Source organism: Formica exsecta, unplaced genomic scaffold, assembly GCF_003651465.1.
Source record: "Formica exsecta isolate Colony F162 unplaced genomic scaffold, ASM365146v1 scaffold116, whole genome shotgun sequence".
Taxonomy (NCBI): domain Eukaryota; kingdom Metazoa; phylum Arthropoda; class Insecta; order Hymenoptera; family Formicidae; genus Formica; species Formica exsecta.
Genome location: NW_021848499.1, coordinates 245,432 through 272,985, shown reverse-complemented (window position 1 = coordinate 272,985; position 27,554 = coordinate 245,432). Strand labels below are relative to the sequence as shown.

At 37.4% G+C, this 27,554-nt stretch overlaps 2 protein-coding genes across 2 annotated transcripts; both read right to left on the bottom strand.

The window, feature by feature from the left end:
- Positions 1 to 808: 808 nt before the first annotated feature.
- On the bottom strand, positions 809 to 8,868 carry LOC115239053 (fatty acyl-CoA reductase 1-like). Its single transcript, XM_029813381.1, has 5 exons — positions 8,591 to 8,868; positions 7,439 to 7,713; positions 6,280 to 6,478; positions 3,200 to 3,427; positions 809 to 1,170 (listed from the first exon to the last, which is right to left on the bottom strand). Exons 1-5 carry the CDS (start codon positions 8,773 to 8,775, stop codon positions 852 to 854), a joined length of 1,206 nt encoding a protein of 401 aa, XP_029669241.1. The 5' UTR covers positions 8,776 to 8,868; the 3' UTR covers positions 809 to 851.
- Positions 8,869 to 14,280: 5,412 nt separating this feature from the next.
- Positions 14,281 to 16,753, bottom strand: LOC115239128. Its single transcript, XM_029813488.1, has 3 exons — positions 16,105 to 16,753; positions 15,235 to 15,516; positions 14,281 to 14,766 (listed from the first exon to the last, which is right to left on the bottom strand). The coding sequence occupies exons 1-3, from the start codon at positions 16,751 to 16,753 to the stop codon at positions 14,321 to 14,323; spliced, it is 1,377 nt and encodes a 458-aa protein (XP_029669348.1). The 3' UTR covers positions 14,281 to 14,320.
- Positions 16,754 to 27,554: the final 10,801 nt, after the last annotated feature.

The following is a 27,554-nucleotide window of genomic DNA, read 5'->3' as shown; positions in this document are numbered from 1 at the left end:
ACAAAATAATTATGTACGCAAATAGAGTAGAAATCTTTACATGTGTTCTTTTTTTTCTTAGAGTTGCTTTAAAAATAAGCATCGAAATATTATCATCATGCTGCATTTTCGCGCCTGCGGCTTCAAAACAAAACGATCCTTATATCGTACATCGAGAAGTTTTCGCATTTCTTTCTTGTTCTCAGAATATACAAAATCTGCAAATAATATTCCCCATTTTTCCTGTATCTTTCTCGATGCAATGAGTGCAAGTCAGCGCGGCGGTATTACATAAGAGAGAACGTGCCCAGAAATATGCCTTCGTTGATACTGCTGTACGCGCGAAGGCGAGTGGATTGTGGCGCCTGAAAACTTTCACTCAAATAGTATTTTCTCATATAGACGCCTCGCATGACTGTCACGAATATTTGCAAAGCGTTACGTACGATTTTAACCAGGTAGACTTCTAAAACTATGGACTTCATAAATAGTCGAGATATTATTAATTTTTTTATGCCAGAAAAAAAATCTTAAATATGAATGATTTGTAAAATGAATAGATATCGTACTATTAATATCATGTTGACACAAACTATTAATAGACTGAATGAAACTACATGTAACAAAAATACAGAAAATAAAACTAAGGTTTAAGAATGCAAATTTAATTTAATGTAATTTTAAACCGTGCAGTATATAGGTAATTGTGTGTGCAGACATATTTATTAATCTTATTAATTTTAAATATAGACGTTTCATAGACATTGTGTTCTTTGCATTAGAAATTTTTGCAAATTAAAAGCCTGCCTGTATATATAAAAATATTCTGTATATATAAAAATCTCTTAATTATTTATGTAAATATTAAAATTTTATTCATGTGACAGCAATGTACGTGAGCCAATATATGCAACGACGAATATTACGGGCGCGTATAACAAGAACAGATGAATAATCCTAATGATTTTAAGATTGTCCTCGTGCACGCAGGACTTCTGGGTGGCGGCTGCAGCGCAGAGGAGATAAGCCTCGATGTCAACTTCCGCTGTGACCGGAAATACATCTCGATCTGTCGCCGCGAGACGTTGCTGCAGCAGGTACACGCGATTTCTTTTCACTGACCACGGTCTCGATGAAATTGGCTTCAGGGATTGAAGTGCATTACGAACTCTCTCGTACTCTGCGAAAATCCTAGGAAGCAGTAAAGGTTTTTATCTCCATGAAACCGATTGTTTTTTTTTCTTTTTCTTATCGTTAATGCTTGTCTCGCCTGATCTCGAACACTCGACTATGTGTCTTTTTTTCATTCCCTCCATAATGTAATATTGTTTAGATAAAATTATATTTGTTTTTTATGTATATAGACTCTATACATACAGTAAAACGAATGGGATATACTCAAGATTGATGTTCGAGTAGCCAATTCAATCGCAATTGAAAAAAAATATCGTAAAATACCATTAAGCGCGAGCGGGATAATAAAAAACTTTCTTCGTTCGTCGCAAACTATATAATTTCCAATCCAACTTATTACGAAAGAATCGTGGCAAACTTGATGGGAGAGCTGCCTTTCAAGGAAGAAAGTCCGAGCTAAGTTAGCGCGCAAGATTTATTCCGTACGCATCTGAGAGAGCAAATGAAAAAAATCAGAAGAGTATTTGACAGATTGAATCCAGAAAGCAAAAATATTTTCGTTCGCATATCAATCTGCGAAAGGAATCGATTTCTATAACGGCCGTATTTTTTTCTTTCTTTCCTTGTCCTTTCTATTGTGCATATAAAAAATAGATAGTAACAATTACAAAACTATATAGTTGAGATTTTATCGGTGAAAAAACTCTCCTGAAAAAGTACGTCAGAAAGTTAATTGATCGTCACCGTTTGTCATTGAGAAGTCCATTGAAAATAATTACGAAAGTGTGCTGGTCTTGCAAAGTAAATAGTAAGTCGATACGCCCGAATACCTTCCAAGAGCACGTAAAAAGCGATTTCGATGGGACATTCTGTCAAGATTTCCCGAAAGTTTTCTCGTCGCGAATGCGGCATCAAACCTCATTTCTCAAAGCAATCAGGCATCGAGCAACTTTCGCGATCGAGGAAACGAGTTTTTCCATTCGAGACGCGATTTTCCTTCTCTCGGCGTTCATTCGCGCGCGAGCGAGAGCCGGTAAACTTGTTTATGTCGCTTGCGCCTAAAATTTCAGTTCCAGATAACTTTTACTTTTACGAATTGCGACGCGTTAAGCGAATGTGTGAACGACAACGCAGAAAGTTGAAGAGACCGAATATAAGCGTTCGCGATCGCGATCAAACTTGCACGCGGGTCTTCTCATCGAAACTTACTCGCAAACGTGAAAGTAGTTATCAGCGTAGTTCGAAATTTCATGTATGAGCGGCTTTAACCGTTTCTTAATGCTCGCGAATGGAGCGAGGAATTATCCCCAAAATGCATCGAGGTTTAATACTAGCTGCGATCGTTCCGTGATCTCTCGAATTTATAGTCGTCGCGATATTATGCGCTGAAAGTAGAACGTATATTCAATTGCAGATATCGCACGAAAACGTTGCTATAAATAATATTCTAATATTTCCTATAAATAGCATAGATGGAGTCGTATGAAGTTAACGTTTCTCATCAAATGGTTGCGAAAATAGCGCACAATCTCTACTTAAGGCTGCATATTTTAACGTGATGTATAAGCTATCCATGAATTATAAATTGTGCCGTAATATAGCGTTATGCTCTCTTAAAAAATGACTTAATGCCTTTAATAGTGTTGCGTTTTCTGCACAAGTTAATATCGCGAGCAAATTTAATATTACCAGCTGTTGCAGAAGCGCTATGCGAAGCCAACTTTAAACTTAGACAATACTCCGGTATAAGAGTAGCTTACTCGTAGCCTCTCGATTAAGTATCTAATATAAGAAGCACGTAATACAAGACTAATAGTGCAATATTAAACAAATATAATTAGTAAATTACGTAATTAGTACGTCTTATTTATATAAAATAACAATAAATTGTAAAGCAGCGAATAAAATAAAACGCGAAAAAAAATCTTAACATTTTTCACATTTTTATAGCAAAATTAATAATAGTGGCCAAAATATAAGGCTGCGTTAAATTTTCCGCGAGACTACGCAGCAACGGCGACGTTGACGAAACTATGACGATAAATTCGTGACTCGTGAAATTTCGCGATAAATTTCGCGCTCGTACCTCTGTTTTCTGCCGCACAGACCGAGCACTACGTCGCAGAGTACGGATGGTAGCCATTCGAGGAGCAGCACCAAAATCCAGTACAGCGGCCCGATGGATGTCATTCCGCGAATTCCGAAAGTCGGGTAGGGAAATCTCCAGCTGGCCCGTCGGTTATTTTTAATCAGGTCCTCCCACGTGCAGCCCAACGTCACCGCGTTATAGACCACCGGCTTCGAAGCGTTGGACCTGGGTGAAAACGAAAGCAAGAGTGCACGATACCGGATACTTTCCAATCATTTAACATCGTACGATAATTAACTGCTTCATTTGCGATTAAGTGTAGCAAATGTTTTTTCCATATAGAATGATATGCAACAATATATTTACGTAAGTTAAATATGAATATACATATATGCATCTGCATTATTAATTTTACAAGTCATCCAGTTTACATTTATAGAGTGCTGTTGTATATATGTAAATGCTACCATGCATATATTTTCCAATAAGTTTTGTAAGCAAACGTAAGCGATAAATCCGATACTCTGATAAATCCGAATAATCAAAAATCGAACAGTGAAAAAATGCATTATATTGCAAAATTCGATCTGTTATTGGATTTTGTTCATATGTGCGTGTGCATCGCTAATCACTTTAAGTTTAGATTTGTTAAACAACTTAATGAGAATTTATACGGATAGCAAGACTATAACGCACTTCCATTTTCCTTATGCAAGACTATTTTTAACGATTATAATTAATTACATCTCTGACTAGTGTAATTCAAATACGAATAGGACAATCGCTAAAGACGAAAGAAAAAGCATGAAAGGCAGATGTAGCGCCGCTTCTCTTTTGTAAAGCGAATGGAATTAACTTATTCGCAGTTCAGTCGTTTGGAAATATCACAAGACAAAGCCAAAAGATGCACCTAGTTGAAACTACTATCAAATGTAAGACTTCTGAAAAAACTCTGGAAAAACATAGCTATGAGTTTTATCCGATTGGTTTTTTATCGGCTGACTGAAATAAAGTTTGCAATTTAAGGAGCTTATCTTGAATCTCACTGTGCTCGCCGTCTAATTAAAACCTCGTATGAAGCGAATAAAGAAGAAGTCTTATCGACAAGATGCATCGCGATTGTAATCGAAATGCTTTCTCTCGCGAGCCAACATTTTCGTCATGATATTGCTTTCAATGTTCGTTTCATTTACCTTTCATTTGCGTTGAACTTGTTTTCTTGTCAATGTGTCTTACATGAAAATCTATCTATATTTTTGGTTTGATAAACTGATTTAATATAATTTAATTTATCTTCCTTCCAAGCATGGAGCACAATTTAACTATCGATTATCCGCTTGCGCGCGCACAATCTCTATTAATCGTTTCCTTCGAGTAAAAAACATATCTTTCTATCATACTTTTTACAAAAGCCGAAAATATAACACCGAAAAGATCCAAAAGTTTAGAAATAAACAGGAATTCTAAAGAATCCTAGTCAGCACATAACTCTAAAGGAATTCTAAAGCTCTTAGTCAGCACTTAAAACTCAGTAATAAATTCAAACTCTCATTTGTTTAATCATTGTTTAAAATAAAATGCTGTCTATCACAGTATTTTAACGCGCTGTAATAGCGTACACTAAAATAAATAGTGTAAAATATAATATAGATTTATATATAATATAGATATGTGTTATAAACTCAACTTGAAATAATAAATAAAATTAAAAAACGATAATACATTATACAATATATCTTCAATACAATAAGATACCTTTTTAAATAGATTAGATAATATAGTTTGTTTAAAAGAACTAATTGTTTTGTTTTATTAAGATAAAAAATAAATTTAATATTATCAAACTATTAACTGACTTAGACCTCAAAGTAATTTAACTTTTTAAGATAAGAAACTTATAATATATTATCAAAACAGAAGTAACAATGCTTTTAGCAAATTGCAGGATGAATTTCGAACAAAAACTGAAAGGAACGAATTCCGTTTTAGACAATTGAAGCGGAAGCATCGGATGCGAGCAAAACAGTAATAACCGCGGAAACAGCGCGCACATGTAAAACGTGTTTGTTCGTATCCAATTTCGCATTGGAAAACTAGATAAGCCGTGTCTACAACAAATTTCAATTGCGATATGTTAAAAACTGCAACGGATTGCGAGAAAGGTTTTATCCCTTTTTTTATTAACAATTCTATTTCATTTTTTTTTTATATAAAACTAACCGTTTTTCACGGAGATCAATCTATAAATCGAGTATTAATCTATCGTACATGAGATTTTATACGGATTTTCGTATCAGATCAAGCTCTTTAATTTTTATTGATTTTGCATTTTCTACTTCTGATAAAAATGGATGGGTGGGTAGAATTGTCGACACTAATAATAGCAATACTACTTTTCTGTATAACAATTTTTCATTCGTATTTGATATCATTTTACTGATATTTTACTATAGAAACGAAAAAGTATAGTAATAAAAATCTTCTTTTAGCAACAAGATCTCATTAAGAGAAACGCAAGTATCGATAATTATTTCCCCGAGTAAAAACCTTTACATGTTTTCAGAGTAAAAGGAAATACACAGGTTGCACAACTATGAGAAAATAGAACGATATCGCTATATTCTGTTTCATGTCTCGTAATTAGACGATGTTGATTATTGCTGTTCCGTAAGATTGCATAACACCGTACACGTGCGTACTGTTAGTAAATGGTGACTTTCTCCTCTTAATTAAACATTAAACGAACGTAATATTTAAGCACCTCTTGATAGCTCTTACGTAAATGAATATTTTAATGCATTTCCAGTGCAGAAATTTATTTATTACTTTAAAACAAACAGCAAGTTAACTTTGATTAATGCAAGAATAAAAGAGAGAAAGTTTGCAGCAATAAGAATCTTAAATATTTTAAATTTTGATTGTTAAATTAATGCTTCCTCTTTAAAGATTATTAAATGTAATTATTTTTAATAAAATAATTAAAACTTTTAATATTTAAGTATAATCACACAAAAAAAAGAGAGGAATTATTAAAATATTTTTATATCAATTTATGATTTATATCTTTTTTGACGTACATGCCGACTTCCCACGCGGCCGCGATCATCGTGTTCACCGCTATGTCCATCGGAATAATCTCAGCCTGGAACGACGAGTTGCCGTACGCAAAACCTGCGCCAACCATAAGGGCAGTGGGTCCTTTAAGAATCTCGACAAAGCCAGGCTTAGGTTCTTTATATGCCGGTCCGACAAAGGGAAAGCGCACTAGGGCAACTGGTAATTCGGGAATCTTCTCGTTTTGCAGATTTTCGGTTATATCGCCGCGATGCCTGAAAATGCTGGACGCTACGACGATGCTCTTGAGCTTCGGTAATTTCTGACAATATTCCAAGACAACTTCGTGCGGTCCGCCGGCATGAAAGGCCACGGTAACTTCCTTCAACGAGGCTTTGTCCTTGTCGCTTAGGCCGAGCTCCTCGTAAAGCAGATTGCCGTCCAACATTTTCACGCGCGAGATCGCGCCCGGCATCTCCTGCTTCAGTCGCTCGTACCTGCCGGACGATAATAACACTGGTGACGCAAATCGGCTTTAGTATTTACTGCCAGGCCGCGCTATCAAAATAGAGATGCACCACGGCGTGAAAAAAGCGCACGGAATGGACGCCGTTAAAAATGTAAAGCAGTGGTTCAGTGATACGCAGTCTTGAATTACGCAACGCATCCTTAGGTTTATCTCCCGAGCGTATAGATACAATCAACATATTAATCAACACGAGAGAAATTAAAATGCGCGATCTTGAGAAAAATTAATTATGTATGGATGATGTAATTATTATAAATGACAGTAATTGATATTAATCATCATGAAAAAGGAATAATACCATAAATGTTATCTCATTTCATTTCGAAACGTTTGGCATATTAAATTTAGTTTATCTCATACACGTAACTTTCCTGCTGTGTGTTTGGATGGACAAAAACGCAAATACAGCATAATACCTTGACGTTCCAAACTACGCTGCAGAGATTTATGCAATCAGATTTATGCGCCGTAACTATTTTAAACGGAGCTGTAGAAGGAGTCGCAAATAAGATGTGGAAAATCCGGCAAGCAACCGCAACCGAGAGCGATTTCAGCCAAACATAATAGCGTCGAAGTAGTTGCACCTTAAACATTCGAGCTGTGCTCATCCATTTATGCCGGTCCGACAAAGGGAAAGCGCACTAGGGCAACTGGTAATTCGGGAATCTTCTCGTTTTGCAGATTTTCGGTTATATCGCCGCGATGCCTGAAAATGCTGGACGCTACGACGATGCTCTTGAGCTTCGGTAATTTCTGACAATATTCCAAGACAACTTCGTGCGGTCCGCCGGCATGAAAGGCCACGGTAACTTCCTTCAACGAGGCTTTGTCCTTGTCGCTTAGGCCGAGCTCCTCGTAAAGCAGATTGCCGTCCAACATTTTCACGCGCGAGATCGCGCCCGGCATCTCCTGCTTCAGTCGCTCGTACCTGCCGGACGATAATAACACTGGTGACGCAAATCGGCTTTAGTATTTACTGCCAGGCCGCGCTATCAAAATAGAGATGCACCACGGCGTGAAAAAAGCGCACGGAATGGACGCCGTTAAAAATGTAAAGCAGTGGTTCAGTGATACGCAGTCTTGAATTACGCAACGCATCCTTAGGTTTATCTCCCGAGCGTATAGATACAATCAACATATTAATCAACACGAGAGAAATTAAAATGCGCGATCTTGAGAAAAATTAATTATGTATGGATGATGTAATTATTATAAATGACAGTAATTGATATTAATCATCATGAAAAAGGAATAATACCATAAATGTTATCTCATTTCATTTCGAAACGTTTGGCATATTAAATTTAGTTTATCTCATACACGTAACTTTTTTTATGTACCATTTTTTTCCAGGCATCCAGGCTCCAACATTTTTTTTTTAAGTTTGATATGTTCAACGCTGCAGAGATTTATGCAATCAGATTTATGCGCCGTAACTATTTTAAACGGAGCTGTAGAAGGAGTCGCAAATAAGACGTGGAAAATCCGGCAAGCAACCGCAACCGAGAGCAATTTCAGCCAAACATAATAGCGTCGAAGTAGTTGCACCTTAAACATTCGAGCTGTGCTCATCACCGGGTGCAAAGAGAGAGAGAGAGAGAGAGAGACAGAGAGACAGAGAGAGAGAGAAGGAGAAAAGGAAAAAGAAGTGCCTTTTTCGGTTCGACGTCCTCGAGAATAAATTCGACGCACGCCCTCGAGCGGAATCGCGGGTCACAATTTAATGCTCACAAAGGCGATATCGAGCGACCGGCGCGATTTACAGGCACGAGGTGAACGCGATGGGTATAAACCGTCGTTCGTACCCGGGTGACGCGAACAGCTTCTTCAACCGGTCCTCGACGGTGAGACCGTTCCGGGATCTGAGAACGACGCACACCGTGACGTTCGGCAAGCATCGCAGGATCTTCTCCAGCAGAACACGTCCTAATTCGCTGGTGACTCCCGTGAGAAGCACCGCGCGATTCGCGTACCATTCGCACAGAGACATTCTGAATGACTGGGGCCCGTTGGAAAAGGAAACCGCTCCGGCACCACGGCGAGCGCGTGGCGCTCTCGAATAATATACCACCTGGTAATAGTATTGCAAAAGAGAGAGGATAGGAATTTACGCTTCGACCTGACATATAATTTCCAAGCCAGGCGAGCATGAATCGGAGATTATTATGATGATCAAGATATTCTTCATAACATCGTGCATAATAAAACAGGTTTATATAGTGTTCATCAATAATACATACGATAAATTATCATAAATAACAAATCAAAAAGAAATATTTTAGACGTATAAAAAATCAGAATGTCTCGTGTTTGAGGAACTAGACGGATCAACTATTCAAAAATTAATGAATCTAATACATTACGAAATTTATGAATTTGACATTGGTTACACACACGCACACACACACACACAAAGCACTTTTAGCTTTTTAAAATATAAAATCAATAATTAATTTGTGAGTTAAGATTTGCCTTGTAGAATATAATTTAATCTCAAAATTGTAAATATTATCTTATATTAAACTAACCTTTTTATGATTGTACTATAAACATTTTACAGTGACTGTACATAAAAATTCACGGAAATAAAAATTTAAATTCTACAAGGGCAAATCTTTACTTTATCTCATAAATTAATCATTAATTTTATATTTTATAAGACTAGAAGTGTGCTTTTTGCGCAATGTCAAATATAGTGACAAAGTTAAAAATCGTATAATTGATATCGTTTCCTCTCTACAAATTTAAAAAAAGTTAATTTAATTAATTTAAATTATATATATTTATAAATTATATTCACATATAAACCTCAATCTTCAACATATCTGAAACATTGATGTATAAAGCTTGGCTAGACTATGGCAATTAGATTTGATGAAACGTGTCTTCATTGTTGCAAGTGGTTTGATGGACCGGGACAAAGGGATCGAATTGGCAAGATGGCACAAGGACGCCTTATCGAGGTCGCTAGTATCCCGATGTAAATGAGCGCAACGTTTATCGTAGCAAAGTTTACCAGGATTGCCGATTACGTGAATCTTAAATTAGCATAGAATCCGTGGCCTCGATTGTGGTTTATTGCATTAGAAGTAAAAGGAAGTCTCACGCTATACATATAATCTTTTATTTTTACTTTACGAACAAGTGATAAAAATATCTATTGTTTCAACACGCGCCTGTTTGTCATATTTCGATCCGTAACAAATAATAATTAATACATTAATATATCAACCAATATTATTAATCATAAAAAGCAAGACATTTCTATTGAATGTTTTTACATTTTTCAAGCAGATATTTTCAGAAGGACGCATTACCCATTCATCCATTACAATTACTCGTAATAAGAAGAAAAATCGCGCTAATCTTTCAAAGTAACATTTTATTTTAAAGATGTATGTGTCATATGTCAAAACATTGACAAAAGCATGAAAATTTCGTAAACTGTTCTACTATTTCCTCTGAGTATCTGTGCAAAATCTGAGCACAATTCTTTTAACGGTTTGGAAATTATTTAAGTTTAAAATGAGTATTGATTCTTATGGAAAATCGCGTATTGTAGCACTTATTGACAAATTTGACACGGAAAAAACATTGCCAACAAAATAAAAATTTTCACATATATTAAGAAAACTCTAATAAATATTTGTGCAAAACTTGATTTACATCCACTTACTCATTTAAAAGTTATATACTAAAAATTGTAGAAAAATGTTATCTGTCTATGTGTCTCTTTCTGCAAATTACTCGTTTTTTTTTGTTTCTTGCAATTGATTTCATGTATATTCACGATCAAAAGTTTTTGTCATAAATTAGGAAAAATATTAATTACAACTATTTTCTTTTACGAAGACATTATAAAAACCATATTATTTTGTGATACTTTAATTCTTTTTATAATCCGAATTTATCTATTTGATTTTTCAAACAGTATAAACGTGAGAAACGTTTTTTTTTAATTTTTACTGTTTTTTGCTACTATTGTATAGCCGAAACATCCTTAAATGTTGGATACGTTTGTTTTGTGAAAATATCTATTTAAGTGAAGGCATTTATGACATTGACGATATGAAATGACGTGCTCCACTAACGCGATTCGTAATTGATGTTACGATGGTCAATTGGCGCAAATAGCTGCGACTCGGGAAATATTCGGGTTTTCGACACGTCCGGTTATTCAACGCGCGATTTCCCTGTAACGCTGCGCTGCACCCCCGGCCTCTCGTTTCTTTCTCCTCCCCCTCCCCCTCTCCCAATGCACCATTTCCATGTATGAATATGTGCATTTGTTTTGTCCCGGCGCATGTTTCGTTTCATACATGCCCGCGCATGCCATTGTTTTCAACGTCCGAGCTCGAATCCGCGCCGGTCGGCACGCTGTTTACGAATGAAAAATCCAGTCAATTTAGAACAAACCGTAATTTTACACGCAGATGAAAACTCGCGAGATGCAGGATTTTCAGCGATGATGATACCGAATGTCATAAAAACTGGTCAATAACGTTATTATACGTAATGATACCGTTTGCGTGCAAAGCGCAAAGTCTCGCGCGTCAATTACTTTCTGATGAGTTAGCAGGTCATGCGATATTATCTATGCTGAAGTTCCATTATATCTGTCGTACGCATTATTATTAGACATAATGACAATAGTATATACTAATAACAAGAAAAATATACAATAACAGAAGCATCAAGATACAACATCTTGACATAATGTCAATCGATTTTATAATAAAAAGATCAATGTCTTTTTTTTATATTTCCACGTATATAATAATTATCATCTCTACTTCTACAAAAATTTATCAGTTTTTTTCAGATTTCAAGACGACAGATCTTTTAATGATGCATAAAGTGCAAGATAATAAGCACTTAAGTAGGTTTCTTAGAAGTCTGATATGTGTGACTCACACTTATGTTTGTAATTGCGCGTAAGTTAAATACTATACACGATTTTATAGGTAAAATGTGTTGACCGAAAAAGGTACACAACCATAACGTCTGGTTTGCGTGAGTGCACGATGATAGAACCGGTTTAGCGCGTTGTTGTATAACGAATCGAGATAGAATGAAAGTGCTCGCGATATCGCGATCTTTGGGATTGGCACGGCCGAGTTATGTAAACCTGCGGCAGTTTGTTTCTCCTAATCCTTCGCACACATTTTGTCTTGCAGGAAACGGGCAATATAACGGGAAAAATAAGATCGATAACGCGAGCACTACGTTAACTGTTTGCTTTCGTTTCGACCAATGCAATCGTATTTTCTCCATTACGTTCCGCTCTACGCACACGTCAAACTTTCTCATTTATACAATTTACATACGTAAAGGCAATCACTTTTATTAGAATGCGCAGTCATCGTTTCTTCTCGTCCAATACATTGAAATCAACAATTATATCTCGATGATCATACCTTGATAAATGATATTATAAAATCGAAGAAATAAGGGAAACCGCGCCGTGTTTTATGCATTTATGTATTACAGCGAGCGGGGAGTTCCTTTGGCGAAAAAATGTGGCCCCGCTATTCGAACGCGTCGATGAATAAAACAGTATTGCCAGACTTTTTTTCGTTTGATCTGCCTATATTTTTTTTTATCGCTCAACTTGGACGCGTTCCACGCACATGTTCCGCACGTACGGATTTCTCCGCGTCGACGATATTTTTTCACGTTATAGGATTTTACAGTAACGGAAACGGTGAAGTAGGTAGCACGTAACGCGTGTCACTCATCTCGTTCTCTGGATACATATACCGCAAAACTTGGATTGTGCACGTTACACACACACACACGATAGAGCAGCATGCAAAGCACGCTAGCTCCAGGAACATGTTGCTTAACTGTTGGTTAATTAATGCGACATAAATTAATTCACAAGGTTATCTAATAAACCAATGGATTTATTTTCATTGAAATTGGCAAATGACACAACGTCCACGTGCAACAGAATGCGGTAAAATAAAATTACGTAACATTAACATTTATGTCATAGCAGATATCGCTGTTTACTATTTGGTTTTGACGGAATTTTAAAGATTTATGTCATATTTGGATATACACGTGTTCGATAATTTGATATTAATATTTCTTTATTGTTCCATGTAAAACCACGGAATAATATAAAAAATAAATAAATAAATTTCGTGGAAATAACTTTCCTTTCCAGAATTTGCGGAAATGGCACATTACTCATGCCAGAAGTGTTAATGCAAAGGATAATTGCTGTTCCATGACTTTTAACATCTTTAAGAATTCTCATCTTTCTTAATGCAAAGGATAATTGCTGTTCCATGACTTTTAACATCTTTAAGAATTCTCGTCTTTCTTTATTTCTCTCTCTCTCTCTCTCTCTTTGTCTCTCTCACTCGCTCCCAAATATTTCCGAGTGTTTAGCCTCTTAGTCTCGTCCGAACTTACTTTACCGTTATGCTAAGCACAGGATACGGCGTACTCGAGAGCATTGTTTTTCCCTTAGCCTGGCAAATAACCGTTAAGAGGAGCCGTTTGTGATAGCGAAATACACGGAAACGCGCTATTACGCGGGCAAGATTAAAATTTGAGTTGTTACGGATACAAATTTCTACGTTGTGGCGCATCCTAAGTAGTCGGATATTTCTAAAAGGTAATATCCGCGCAGTTCATAATACTGATATAGATTATCATGCACATTGTTACTAAACGACTATATTAGTAGCGTCCATGTGTTAATTCGGTAATAGGAACTACACATAACATTGTTGACGAGCTTCTCTCTCGTAAATTACGCACTAATTTCATTAAATAAGACAGCGATCGCAATATTGCAAATTGTTTGTACTAACCAAAGTGCATTATCGTTTGAATTACCGATATGATAACGTTATTATTAATTTTCTAGAAACTATTTAATTAGCGCGAAAATTCTATGTTATATAAATACACAAAATTCAATGATTAAATAAAGCTTGCATCCAATGTATAGTTAAAACTAATTAATTAATCTTTCAATGTTAATGTTTTTCAGAAATTACCGAGAAGCGAGATAGATATTTATTGCAATTACTACGTAATCTAAATTTATGTATTTTACATTTATACATTTATATATTATATACTCCTGTTATACATACATCGTACCTAAAAATATTTTATCATGTATCAAAATGTGTTATTTATTTATGATTATCGGTTATGTGTACAATATTGCTGTTATAATTTCTTAAGATTAATATAATTAATATAACTTATTTATAGATGTAAATGTAATAAACCTTGATTGAAAGTTTAACCATTTTTTATATATTGTAAAAAATGTTGCAATATACAAGTATAGTATATCTGTGTGTGTGTTGATGAGATTACGCATTCTTGAACAATAATTCATTGACACAACCGGATTCACATAATAATATATCACGTACTACAGAACGTAAAAGGTTTTTAAAATGTTTTTTCGTTTTTTGTTTTTTTTTTAGAATGACGTTATAACAAAAAAAATTGATTAACTTAAAAGACTGAATTAAAATAAGGAGAAAGAATTTCGTAGGAGTTTACATGAGACTGCACATCAACATTATTAAAATTAATAAAAAGTTGATTCTGTAGCCACATACAAAGCTATTTCCGGCGGATCTGGTAATAGTTTGAACGATCTTGGTAAACAGACTTTCCGTTTTTGCTATTTTCGATTCGCGCACGCCACCCTTCAGCACTCTGTCAATGTCCGGATTGTAAACGCACCGTTTCATTTCCGGATTATAAACGTAACCGAGTCGGCAGATGCAAGCGTAATGACCGGGCAGATTCAGGCAACTCTCGTTGTTCAACATGCAATTGTGTGTGCCGCGAACGCATTCGTTCACATCGACACACAGCCCGAATCTAGAGGACCACTCGTGCCCAGGCTGATGGCATTCGCAGCTCACGTTTATCTGATTTGCTCTCAGCGCGTGGAAGTCGCTATTCTCGTACCGGTTTAGCGTGCACCTTCGATGCGCTGCAAACAAAATACGGTGTCTCTGAGAGGGGAAAGACCCCGAGGGCGGTTAATTGCACACGTGGCGCACGGAATGCAAACGAGCATGTGAAACTCGGCCTGTGGTAAGGCTTATAAAGCACCGGTTTGCCGCGTTTGTCGTAAGACAAAGCGAGAATTTCGTCTGTCGAGTTACATGCTTTCGAAACAAATTTCACGATAACACGTTTCTGATTTATCAACATACATTATAATTGTATATTTAAATAATAATATCATCTGTAACGAGTCGACAGTCTTATAAAGTTAGAATACGATTGACATTAATTATTTGTTTTTAATGGTACATCCATCGTGCAATGGCAGCGTTTTTATCGACGTATCGAGGCGATACGATCACTGCATGTTACATGAAATTAACTATCAGCCACCGTGATAAAATATATAAATAAGGGGTTTGGGGCGTGACACATATCCACGACTACGCACTTGATTGATTCTCGGCATAGCAAGGATTTTGTCGCGACTGGAAACAGTCTTTCAGGTACCGGATGTGCTTCATGGGGCAACAATGGTCCGGACAGAAACTATACAGAGCGCAGGCGTACGGTTTCGTGTCGTCCGCTCGTGGATCCTTGTTATGAATGCCGTATTCATCCAGGCAGTTCGCGTGATTGTCGCAGGGCTCACCAAAGGTAGCTAAGTCCGATACGCCTAACATCGTGTACCAGCACATATAGTAGCTGACAGTAGTACGCCATTGGAAGCGTTCTAAAAAAATAGTATTCGACTATCTTCTCGCATGCGTATAAGGTAATTAGATATTATTAACTTGTCATTAAATTAATTAATTTACATCGGAATCAAACGATTATTTTCCTGATATTACAGACTGAGCGTATATTTTTTTGCATGGAAAAATTATTCATAATTGTTGAACCGTGTTTGTGGCACATATATGTCAAGTAAAAATTTAGAGAATTTTTCCGCGTATTTCTCTGTGTGATTTAATTTAAAAAAATAAAAATATGATTTATTGCAAATTTAAAAACGCTTATATGTATATCCCAATTATGATATTTACAGCGAAATCTCTTAATTAGCGGGATTACTTTAACTGCCTATGAAATCTCATGCGCATTAAATTAACGTGAAATATATGCTCTCTCGACCTGTAGCGTTAAGGATCGGATTATATACATTAATAGCTGGCCTCATCTCAAGCGAGTAAATGATACGATCAAATCTGTCGCACAGTTTGATTATTCGACCGGAAGACGATTTAGACGCTAGCATATGTAAATCAAGTTTAATGTCCCGGCGTGATTAGGGATGTTCACGGCAAATCGATGCACTTGCCGATTGGACCCTGAAATGGAACCATAGTGAGATTGTCTCGCCTTTGGGCTATCTGGCAGTCGCTTTGAGCGGCCAGGATCTGCTCGGTATTGTTCGCCGAGTTCCATTTCTGCTCTCTCATGATCGTAACGGTGTCATCCTCGCGCCTGAGGGCCGTGAGTTTAATAATCCTTTCGAGATATTTCAGACACTCGACAAAACTCGCGTCGCAGTGTTTACGCACCTCCCAATGCAGGGATCTCAAACCTGGTCTCGGGAACTCCTCATACGGCCTGTTAGTGGCCTCTTCCACGCTCTTGTAATACCGACGATCGTAGTCGTGAAACTTGTGGGCGCGTATGAAATAAGCCACGTCGCGAATCACTCGGTTCTTGTCTAACCTGGAATCCGGCACGTCCGTCGACTCCGGATCCACGTCGGGCACATCGCTCACCCGTATGTTGTGATCCATAACCTGCTCGGTCAAAGGTACTTTTGGCATGTCTACCTTGTCCTCATCTTCCGCTGTCGTTTCGGAATCAGCAACGGTGGATTCCATGATAGATTCGATTGTCGGTGGTGATAGCTTAGTGGTGGTTATTGTTAGCGGTACACGAGAAACGATGAGAGAAATATAGATGAGATGTAGTACGTATTTTTCGAACTCCATCTTGAATTTTTCTTTTTTGCAAAAAGTTTTTGTTTTATCACAAAGGCGGAATTCCACGTGAAATTTCTTTTCATAGCTTTTTAACTTATATAATCCTACTTATACATATATGTGTATATAATATCCCCTTCTTTTTTAGCGGATTTATTTTCCCCAGTTTTTCTGTCAATTTATAATAAATCTTAAAAAGAGAAGAATATTTCATACCCCAGATTTATAATAAGTATATTTTTTGCGAATAAATCTTGGCTGAACTGACATTTTCTTTTCTTATACGTTACACGAAATATATCAGACGGATGGCACGAGAAGCGCGATGCAACCTATTACCTGACGCGCAGATGCGCGTTTAAATTACTTGAATCGCGAGGAAGCCGCTGTCGCGTATCCGTCTCCTTGCTGACGCTGAAAAGGCAAAATGAGAAGAAAGGGGAAGCGCGGGAAGAAGAACGAGAGTACACGGAAAAAGTTATATTAAGCCGTATCCACTGCGCTCGGGCGTTATTCATCTCCCAGCATCGTCCACCGACTTACGGTTTACCTGCGGGTTCTCGCCAGTGTGGGTAAGTACCCTGTTATATTTCATTCAGCCGCGGCTTTATTCGACCGGGTGACTCTGCGACCTCCCCTCAGTGTCTTAGCGCGGGCTTACGGAAACTTCGTAAAGACTTCGTACAGCAACGCGTAATAAGAGGCACCTTCGCGAAACGAGGTGAATCAACTTAGCCGGCTCCCTCGAGAGCGACTACTTTAACCCTTCAAGAGTGCTATCGACTTTATTTCGTAAAATGTGTTTTATAGTATACGGATGCTGATAGAAATCGTCTAAATAAAGTTAACTCCTCGGAATTTATCGTATATTGGATTATATATATTGTTACTAGAAGAGAAAGAGTTAGCTAAGATTATTTTTCACATACACATTTCAATTTTCAACCATATATAAAAATCGAAATATTTTATATAATCAATTGTATTTAGAGCTTTGATTTGATAAAAGATCGAATTTTAAATATATATTTATTTACATTTTCAAGTAAATATCTACGCTCCATAAAAAGGTGTCAGTGCCACACTATTGAGCTTCATCTTCCAATGAAGCTTGTAAATACATAAGCGTAAATTCGCGCGCGAACAGCCGTGGGTGAATAACTCTCATCGAATTTTGTATCTGGAAGTCCAGCGATCCTGAGAGATTCCGCGTGGAAGAAAAAGAGACTGCGGACTGGCGCAGCCCCTAACTTCTCGCTCATCGTGTATTCCAGTCAGCACTTTCGAAAGACAGAGTAACGTTCAATCAGACGGCGAAACTGGGTCAACATTTGCTCGGTGATCTGAGAAAACGGCGAAATACGCGCACGGGAACCCCGACGGGTGAGTAAGAAACGTCCGTCGCCCCCGCAGAATTTCATTTGATGCAAGAGCGATTCGAAAGTTTTGCCTCACTCTATTCACCGAATGCCCCATCGTGCCGAAGGGCTGCCGTTTATCTTGGATAATGGAGAGCAAAAAGGCTCGGAGGGGTGCTTCGCGATGGTGCTTATTAATTCCTTGGCGGAGCTGACTGCGGAACTACTTGGGGCGAGTTACAACGATTGGCTTCATATTCTCGATCGCGATTCGTTTGCGCCCCGATTATTATCACGGCGTGAAAATTAAAAGAGAAACTTCGCGGATTCGTGAGAAAGACATCTTTTTGTAACAAAAAGATAAATGTCAGAAAAGAAAATTAATTTCACGACACATTTGTCGCAACATCCCGCAGTTTATTTTATCGAGACAAGCATTAGTTTGAAAATTTAATTTTGCTGATTTGTTCTTTTACTCTATAAAATTGTGAATTATAATAGAAGCTAATGTATGCTTGGCATGCGTGACATCGCATTTTGATTAATGCATATCACTGTTCTGTGAAGGGTACGTTTCGCGAAAAAAATCCTCGCAAAATTCGTTGAAAGTTTCGTATACTGGTGCATGTATTTCACAGGGAACAAGCACCGGTATATACAAATAGCGAAGCTGGGAAAAATACAAGTGGATCATATTTGCGTGGCGTTTCGGAGAAACGGTGAAATCCGACGTGTATAGCTTTTGGTGCAACAATGGCGAATGGCATTGGCCGATATGGCATGACCACCAATATCGTACCAAAACTTCTGCAATTTCATCAATACACTAAAATGATAAACCATAATAGAGCGATGTGTGTGATTGCATCCGTCCGAAAGCCGCTGTGCACAATTGAAAATACAATCTGAAAAGACGGATTTATTGAAAATCGGAGATTCTTAAGGGCTTAAAGAAACGTTGACTGTAACGTATTTTTTGTAAAAATTCTTCCTTTCTTTATCTGCCACAATTTTATCGAACGGATTATTACAAGAAAGCAGAATTTTTATAGAATATTTCGCTGGCCAACACAAATATCATGATCAAATTGTGCTGAATATTCATTGATCGATTAATTATATTAATTTCTTGAGATGTAGTCTCGTCTTGAATACAGAAATTAATTGGTATTGTACTAAGAACGTTGGCGGAATAAAAGAGGCGTATTGCAAATCATGAGTAGCCGAGCAACAATTGTGTAACTTCTTTTCGTTTAAGTAATATCAAAACTTTGCTCGCGATTGTGTGAACACACGTGCGCAAGGCGATGCGGGAGAAACGTAACTCAAAATAAGCGCGAGTAAACATTTGCTCGGCGAAAGTAGAAAAGTACACGCTACCGTTCGCGATTCCAACCTGCCGCGGTATTGATTCGACTGAGAAGACGACCGATTGGAAACTGCGCTGTACCATTGATCCATTTTGATTTGCGAAACGATAAACCATAATGGAGAAACTCGTTTGTCGCGCACACGCTCGAGATTACATATCCGGAATATCCGCGCTTTGCTGGAATATTTCAAAGACTTTCATACATTTCTACAGATATATAATAAAGACTCGTTTTTTATTTAGACCAGCGGAAGCTCTTAACTCCGCTGCGCGAATCCTTTCTCTTGTGCTCTCTCTCTACGTCTCTCTTTTAAAATAAATTTACAGAGCGTTAAAAAAAATGACGGTATAAAACAAAAGTGTTTGTAATATAAGTATAGAAAAATCAAATATCGTAACTATACTTTTTTCAAACGTGCAAAAGAAAATATCATTTTTGAATTTGCAGTTTCTCTCTTTTTATAGCTATTTTAATTTCTAAAAAAAAAATATTGAACGCAATATGTATACATACATGTAAAAATATTAAACGCATATATATACCTATATATGTATCATATATATCATAGAAAATAAAAATTAATTTCTGATGTAAGAAATTGAAAAATTTAGAGTTTACATTTTGTACGTTGAAAATTTAATTACATTTTTCTTTTTTATAGTCATTAAGCAATTTCAAGACATATTATTATTCTAATGAGACTTTCGCGTAACTTCGCTCTTGCAAACTTTTTTACACTCCTTCTGTGCAAGCATGTTGAAAAATTTTAAAACAGTTTTCGTATGAACCTTGTATAAACTTAGAAACACGAAATTAGAAGGAATTTTCATTAAGGAAATGAGAGATTTTCACTACTCTATGCGTCGCATTATGTAACGTAACTATACACATATGCTTCGCTGATGATATAAAATTCGTCAAAAAATTCAGGCGTTTTTAATATTACAACTTTCTGATCAAGTTGAATTCGCTTTAAAGGAGGCTATATAGTCAGCATACGTCGAAACTTTTCAAACATTCAAATGATTGGACGCGAGGAAACCAGTGTGAAGTATTGCAATGCGAACATACGTGATACAGTAGATATATCACGAACATGAATATATGTGCATCTTGTGCATATCAATTTATAACTCCGCTGTAGTAAAAATGTAGCTTCAAAATAATTAAAAAAAAATTTATTTACTTGCGAGCTTGAAATTTCAACCCAAATTTCTGTGATTTTTCATCGCTTAAAATGCAAAAACTGTCGATCGTATCGGATATCGTCGAGATAAATTCTTCGTGATTTGAACTCAGCATTTCCTATCAGGAGAAAGCGTGCGACTTCCATGTGTATGCAATTATTCACAAGATGCCGCATTCTACAGCTATAGAACCGCGTATATAACTTGTTCTCGACACAACCGCCTTTCACGAGCATATCATATGACGTTCACTCATTCTCTGTCTCTTTCGCTCTCTACGGTTACGTAACAGCACGTCGCAGTTTCTCGATAAAGTCGACTAGCAATCCCAGATTGATTAACAGTACAATCATCTCGCGGTAAATGCTATATCTATCTCGCTTATGTACTTGTAATTTCTTCCCGCAGCCACCCGCGTGGAAGTTTGTAGACTTTACCTTATGTTAGATACTGGAGAGTAAAGCCGCGAGCTTCCTAAACTTTGTTAGATAATACAACGTTAATTAACTTCTCGTTTACCTATCCGACCGCTTAATGAAGCTGAACGTTCCATATCGTTATCGTATATCTTCGATGTCTGCTATTTGCTGTAGTACAACAACGAGAGTCGAGTACTTTCTCCAAAACATTTTTCATTCTTATAATAAAATTTTTTCTTTCAAATAAAATTTGCTGTAATAATATAAGAGCTTTTATGAGAGAAATTTCCGATATTAATAATTACCACGATAATAGTGATGATGACGATAATGGAACTATCAAATTACCCGAAGAGGATTACTAAGAGGTAATGATATCGGATTTCGTTATGCAAGAGGGCACTCGACAAATTCATAAAAGCCATTCGAGACGGTGCTGGCGCACGCGTATGAACGTCTCGAAGGTCTCTCTGACTCTAAAAATCCGTGAGGAAGAATGGAGCGATTACGTGAAGCCTGGCTTATCGGCTATGCTCGTCTACCTTTCGCGCGAAAGTGGTTCGAATTAAGTACCTAAAGGGATGCTGGCTTTTAAACGAGATCCTCCTCTTAAAGCGTGGCTGACGTTCTTTCGACTTGCGGAGAAGGAGGGAGGAACTTGAGGCACGGTTCAGGAAAGAGGGATAAGGGCAAATGGTTAAGTAAAAAAAGTAGAATCCGCGGAAAGTTTAATTGCTTTCGAATATCGATGAGTGTTGTGCGGCACATCGTCTAATTTGGAAGTCAATCGCTAGGCGCGTTTTCCCATTGCGCGCCTCGCCCCCGTCTCGTCTTCTCGCGCGCGATCTTATTTACTCTCTCTTCTCTAAGTGAGGGAAACTCGCGATAGTCGGGCATTAGCGTGATCGAATATCCGCAAACTACCACCCGGGCGCATCGCCGCGATTGAACGGTATAGGAAGAAGTAGAACGAGGCCGAACGGCGACGACGATCGAAGCCATTATCGGGAAAAGTTATCGCTCGTCGAACAATCCTCGGGCCATGCATTCGCGCTGCACTTATCGTTTTACGAACAGGATCTCGGCGTTATGTACCAACATCACATGCTCATGTCTTTTTAAAACAGTTTAACGGTGTCGCTGAACTAACGATGGCTCAGCGATAATCTATATAATTATCGCCGTTCTGCCAAATATTTTAAACCGTTTTATGCAATGAAAAGCCTTTTGATTTTAATCATGTGGGATAATCTTTACTCCCGATGAATCGAGATATTTGATAAAAGCAAAATCTGGTATCGCAATTTACAAGATAAAATGTAAGATGAAATATAAAAAATGTCCGATCATCGAATAGTAATGCCAAATGTAAATTAAATTGTAAGTAATAAAAAAAATATATAAATGATTTTTCTCCAAAAACTTCTAAATTACTTTTATCGCAAACTCACTTTAATTAACGAATCTTTTGTATATTATCAGTCGTAGAAAAAAAAAAATAGATAGATAATGAATCAAAGGCTGGATAATGAACACCAAATAAAAAAATAAATAAATAAATAAAAGACGTTTCTTTAAGCGAGAGATATTACGGACAACATCTATAAACATTAAAATTATCAACGCGAAACTGCGAGGCTAAATTTTTATTATCATCATGATGAGCCTTTTACTAGTCGATAATCATATTAAAATGCTAACAAATTTTATATTTTAAATTATTTCTTTTTTATTTTCAACGATGCATAAAAATTTCTCTCAGGGTACATGTTTGTTTATACGTTATAATTCTTCCTCTGTCGCAAAGCGTAATATCATATAACGATATTAAGAGAATAAAGTATGTTCGCTCGTATATATTAATAAATGGTATACATTTTCAAAGGATGAGCATCATAACATGACTGTTGACCCGCTTTTGCCGTATCGCTCGCGAGACTAATCGCGTCAAGCCGATAAAATACGATTAATACGAGCAACAAAGGCGAGTCGAATCTTCCGATGAAAATCACATCGCGAATATCGTGCATATCGCAAATTCGCACATGATACGCGCACGATTACGCGAGGGTGATTGCGCGCACGTGTTCGGCTGCGCGTGGAATTCTTTATTCTCGCCTCGATACGGTCGTGCATGACTTCTATGGGATGTCGCGTCGCCGTGATATTTTGTCGGATATTAATGGAAGCCGGTTTGATAAATGAGCTGGTCGTGGGAGACACGCGAAAAGATGGGAAAGACTCTCCAAATTTCCTTCTCTTTCTTTCTTTCTCTCTCTCCCTTTTTCTCTCTGTCTCTCATTTTGTGAGCAACCGTCTCCGGGCTTTAAAGAGAAAGAGTCAGACTATACGGCGTATATAGGGTGCCTATGATTAGCAGCGCTTTTTCCTTCAATGATAGATAATTTATATATTTTTCAAGATACATTCTAATATTAAATATATTCAATAAGTTTGAATATGTCATAAAAATAAATTAAAAATTTGCATGAATATTAGTAGAAATTCAACGGAATATTGTTATAAAAAAATTGATAAATCCGCATATTTGCCAAACGTAGTATTTTATTTCATGTTCCGCAATAGCGTTGCGCATTTCTCCTAATAGTTCCATGACACTCGATAGAAGACACGCATACAGCTTCACGTTCGCTATCTTTAATTTTTAATCATGATAATCTCTCTCACGAGACTCGATTTTTTAAAAGCGCGACGCGTTCCGCACCATCGGGCAAAATGGCAATGCGAAAGATATTTACTTAAAAAAGATCACAGGTTTATGCGTTTGACATTGCGATTACGTAACAAAGTTTTCGCATAAGCGTGTGCACGGTACGATGAGCTAACTCTTAATGCTGGGCACGTTGCGAGCTGCGTGCGCAAAAAGGATTAAGCTCCGACTGCTGCAAGGCTTTATTAGCTCCGTTATATGTGTAACGCTCACCTGCAAGTGCAATAGACGGATTGGTTTGCAATACCGACAACGTGTGTTCATTGGCCTCAGCCGCAATTACAACCTGCCAATCAGCCGGACAAATGTATTCGCCGGCTTAACTGCATTTAGAGACGCGGTCATGAGTATTGTTATATATTAGCCCGCGGCATTTGCTGAACAATGTATAGTTCTTCGATCTCGAGAGAGTTGTAACATTATTTCCAGTTTGAAAAATATCGTTGTTTATGACAATGGGTCATAAAATTTTATATCTCAATGTCCATTTATTAAGCCATCTTTAATCATTTGTCCCATCCATGCTTATAACATAGTACTATATATATGTTTATAATATATTTGTTTATATAACTTAAGAGTTTGAGTGAAATTATTGTATAGTTTAATTCCAATTTAGATATAGACGCTGAATATACATTCGATTAAAGATGTGGAGTGAATTATTAGAAACTGAATGAATCGTTGATAATGCAGCAAGCAAATAGAGAATCGGCGACTTAATTATCAAAAATTGCTCCTCCACTGCTAACGGTAATAACATTAATATAAACATTAATATAAACTGCGGCACATCGTAATTGCGATATACTTGCAAAATCTCGACAACTTAAATTACTGCATGTCGAGTACACAGAAAAAAAAGCATAGCTGTAAGCACAATTTACGCAAAAAAGTCAACATGTTCATAAATTTTTCAACGATATATCAACGTATAACCAATTATGTAAACGTCGCAATATGTCATTTACATAAATCTCGATTTCATTGGTCATTTTTTATAGTCTCGTTAAATCACACGGTTATCAACGTCAATCTTAACATACATATATTAATTTAAAAAATATAAATAAAATATTCCTATATTTTCGCCATTATCCATTTCGCAGTTACTCGGCTGTTATATTAATTAAAAGATCTGTATGTATTCCACCACTCACGTTAATGTCGAATTGCTCGCTATTTCCAACGGTGGATTCTCAACGTTAATTATTAGCTCGCGATGTTTCGAATAATCTACCTTGTAGAGGAATTACTGTGCATATTAATCTCGGATGTGACTCGATTTTCGAATGGATTAAAACGATCCGCCGTAATAATAAATTGTAAAGTCTCTTTAATTTTGTCGACAACCAGAGAATTACTTTAATAAAAAGATACCACACTCTTTTCTTCAGAAATTTACTGTGGAATGTTTAATAAGCATTATCGCTAATAAATCGCGACATAGGTACGAATAATCGCCATTAATACAATATATTATTGTCATGCAAACAACAGATACAGTTTGTCGTATCAGGAGATCTTGAAATTGTTAGGCGTACAGTATTCCGCGGATATTAATCGGAGTTGGGGAATTAATTTCTCTTCTATTACGAACGGTCGGAAAACTTGATTAGTATTCCCCGAGAGCGGCGCCGACACCGCTGACGGCGGGTTTCTACGAATAGTTGGAAATCGAAGGTATAGGGTCACATTTGCCATACTATCTAGCAAGTCGTTCATCGGGCCATAGAGATTCCTTCTCTACACCCCTTCATTCGTTATATGTCGAGTAAATGAGACGAATAATTTTGCAAAACTGCCTCTATATATTCAGACAAGTAAATTATACCTGAAACGGCACGGTGTTAAATTTGTCTATTTATTACAGAAATTAAACGCGGAAGAATAGAATTTCAATAATTCTAAACCATTGAGCATCCACTGGCGAGAGAAACGGAGTTATGTACTTTAGTCGAGATATATATTCTATCACCATAACTTGAAGCAAATTTACATTCTAAAGAGACTATATATAATATAGACATTGTAAAGAGGCTATATATTACAATAAGAATAATAAATCGTATAAATAGATATTAAATATACGTTAAAATTAATATTGTTATTGAAAAAGAAAAAAATATATATTTTAAATCAACTCTTGAGATGAGATATTTCTTCTTTAACTCCGTTGGCGAGCTCTCAAAATTCCCGAATAACGGCAAGCAACGAACCGGTCGAGTTCGCGATGGTCGAACGAAGAAAGCTCTTTCCTCTTGATCGAGGATCGCGACGTGAGACTGCCGCCAATAATTCCGCGCCGTTTTTCCTTTTCTAGGCGAGAGCATCAATCGCAACGAAATAAATCGCGAAAAGTTGAAGCGGCTTCTCGGTCTCTATGTGTGGCACGAACGTTTCGCGTTGGTCCGAGTCAAACTTCTTCGCGGCTATCAACCCGATAGGATTTTCGCAGTCGCGTCGTGTCCTGCGCCCCAGGGACTGCCTCCTTCGAATCAAACTTCGACGCCCGAGACGCCATTAGTACTCAACGAGTCTGCAAGTTTTCTCGCTCCATCGGCGTAGTCGAGGTAAAGAAACGAGGAAAGACTGCCTCTTGTGTGGCCTTCCCTCCTATTCTTTTCAGGGTTTTTCGGGAACTAAAGAGATCGTCCCGCGGTATGTGCGTCCTCCCATTCCTTGCTGCTTGAGTTTCTTAAGACCGTGGTACAATTCCAGGCGGTGTTTTACGTGTTAACACAGAATCGAGAATTCTATTCGATACGATCTTAGAATGATTCGGTTTTTTAAAAAAATCCAACTCCGATAATGAAAAAATTGATACAAAATTGATAAGGAACCCTTCTTCTTCGTTTGTATTTATAAAATAGAAGCTTGCGTTTAATTTCATTTTGAATCGTACGAGTGTTAAAAATCGATTTAAAGATAGACACTATATGATAGAATTAAATAACTTAACGCGCAATTTTTATTTTTGTTGTCAAATTTCTTTCAAATGCGTTAAAGAAAGCATTAGAAGCTCCGAGATACGATTATTCCAGAGCGCAAGCATCTTCCAACGTATTCGCGGTCGATCGACAGACATCCCCTCGAACGTTTCCTCTTCCCGTTTCTCGACGCGAACATCGCTGCGATATCCACCAGCGTGTTATCAATCAATCGGTCGACATCCTCGTACCAGTTCGAGTTTGCGGGCCGGCATTCAAGGATCATCGGGCGTCTGTGATTCCTTGGAGTGCGCGGCTACCCTCTCTCATCAAACGCTGTCAGCATCCTCCGCCTCGGACTTCTCCGTTCAAGCATCACGAATGGGTGTAACTGCCGATTGTGTCCTGAATAGGCTTTCCCGCCAATCGAATTTGCCATACCTCTTGGCAACCGGCGTTGCTGTCGCTGATGAAGAAAGGGAAGCAGCGTACGAGCTGGCTGATGAAATTGAACGCGGCAGGCACCCTTGGAACGCCTGACATGAGTGAACGGGGATGAAGCGTGGGTGAGATAGTCGAGGTGTTATCCGAGGAGCGAATACGAAATACGTGGAGAAGGAAAGCGAGGTGACAAAGGTAGACGGAGGAGAAGATGTAAATGGCACGCTTCATTAACGTGAGTTACCGTCGCATCCATTATTCGCGGTAACCGGGCTGACAAGCGCGATTCCGCTCTGTCCAGGGTATTACCGTATGGAAGCAGGACAGAAATCTCGCGCGCGTTTACTCCTCACGAAGGGAGGAAAAGGACC

What these genes read in the sequence shown, in the direction of transcription:
- LOC115239053 (XM_029813381.1), bottom strand. Translation starts at nt 8,775, where the DNA reads ATGTCTCTGTGCGAATGGTACGCGAATCGCGCGGTGCTTCTCACGGGA. An exon ending in CGAGAAGATTCCCGAATTAC is followed by an intron (nt 6,479 to 7,438) that starts CAGTTGCCCTAG and finishes TTCCCGAATTAC; the next exon opens with CAGTTGCCCTAGTGCGCTTT. An exon ending in CTGTGCGGCAGAAAACAGAG is followed by an intron (nt 1,171 to 3,199) that starts GTACGAGCGCGA and finishes ACTGCTTCCTAG; the next exon opens with GATTTTCGCAGAGTACGAGA.
- LOC115239128 (XM_029813488.1), bottom strand. Translation starts at nt 16,753, where the DNA reads ATGGAGTTCGAAAAATACGTACTACATCTCATCTATATTTCTCTCATC. An exon ending in TCCATTTCAGGGTCCAATCG is followed by an intron (nt 15,517 to 16,104) that starts GCAAGTGCATCG and finishes CTATTTTTTTAG; the next exon opens with AACGCTTCCAATGGCGTACT. An exon ending in CTATGCCGAGAATCAATCAA is followed by an intron (nt 14,767 to 15,234) that starts GTGCGTAGTCGT and finishes TTTTGTTTGCAG; the next exon opens with CGCATCGAAGGTGCACGCTA.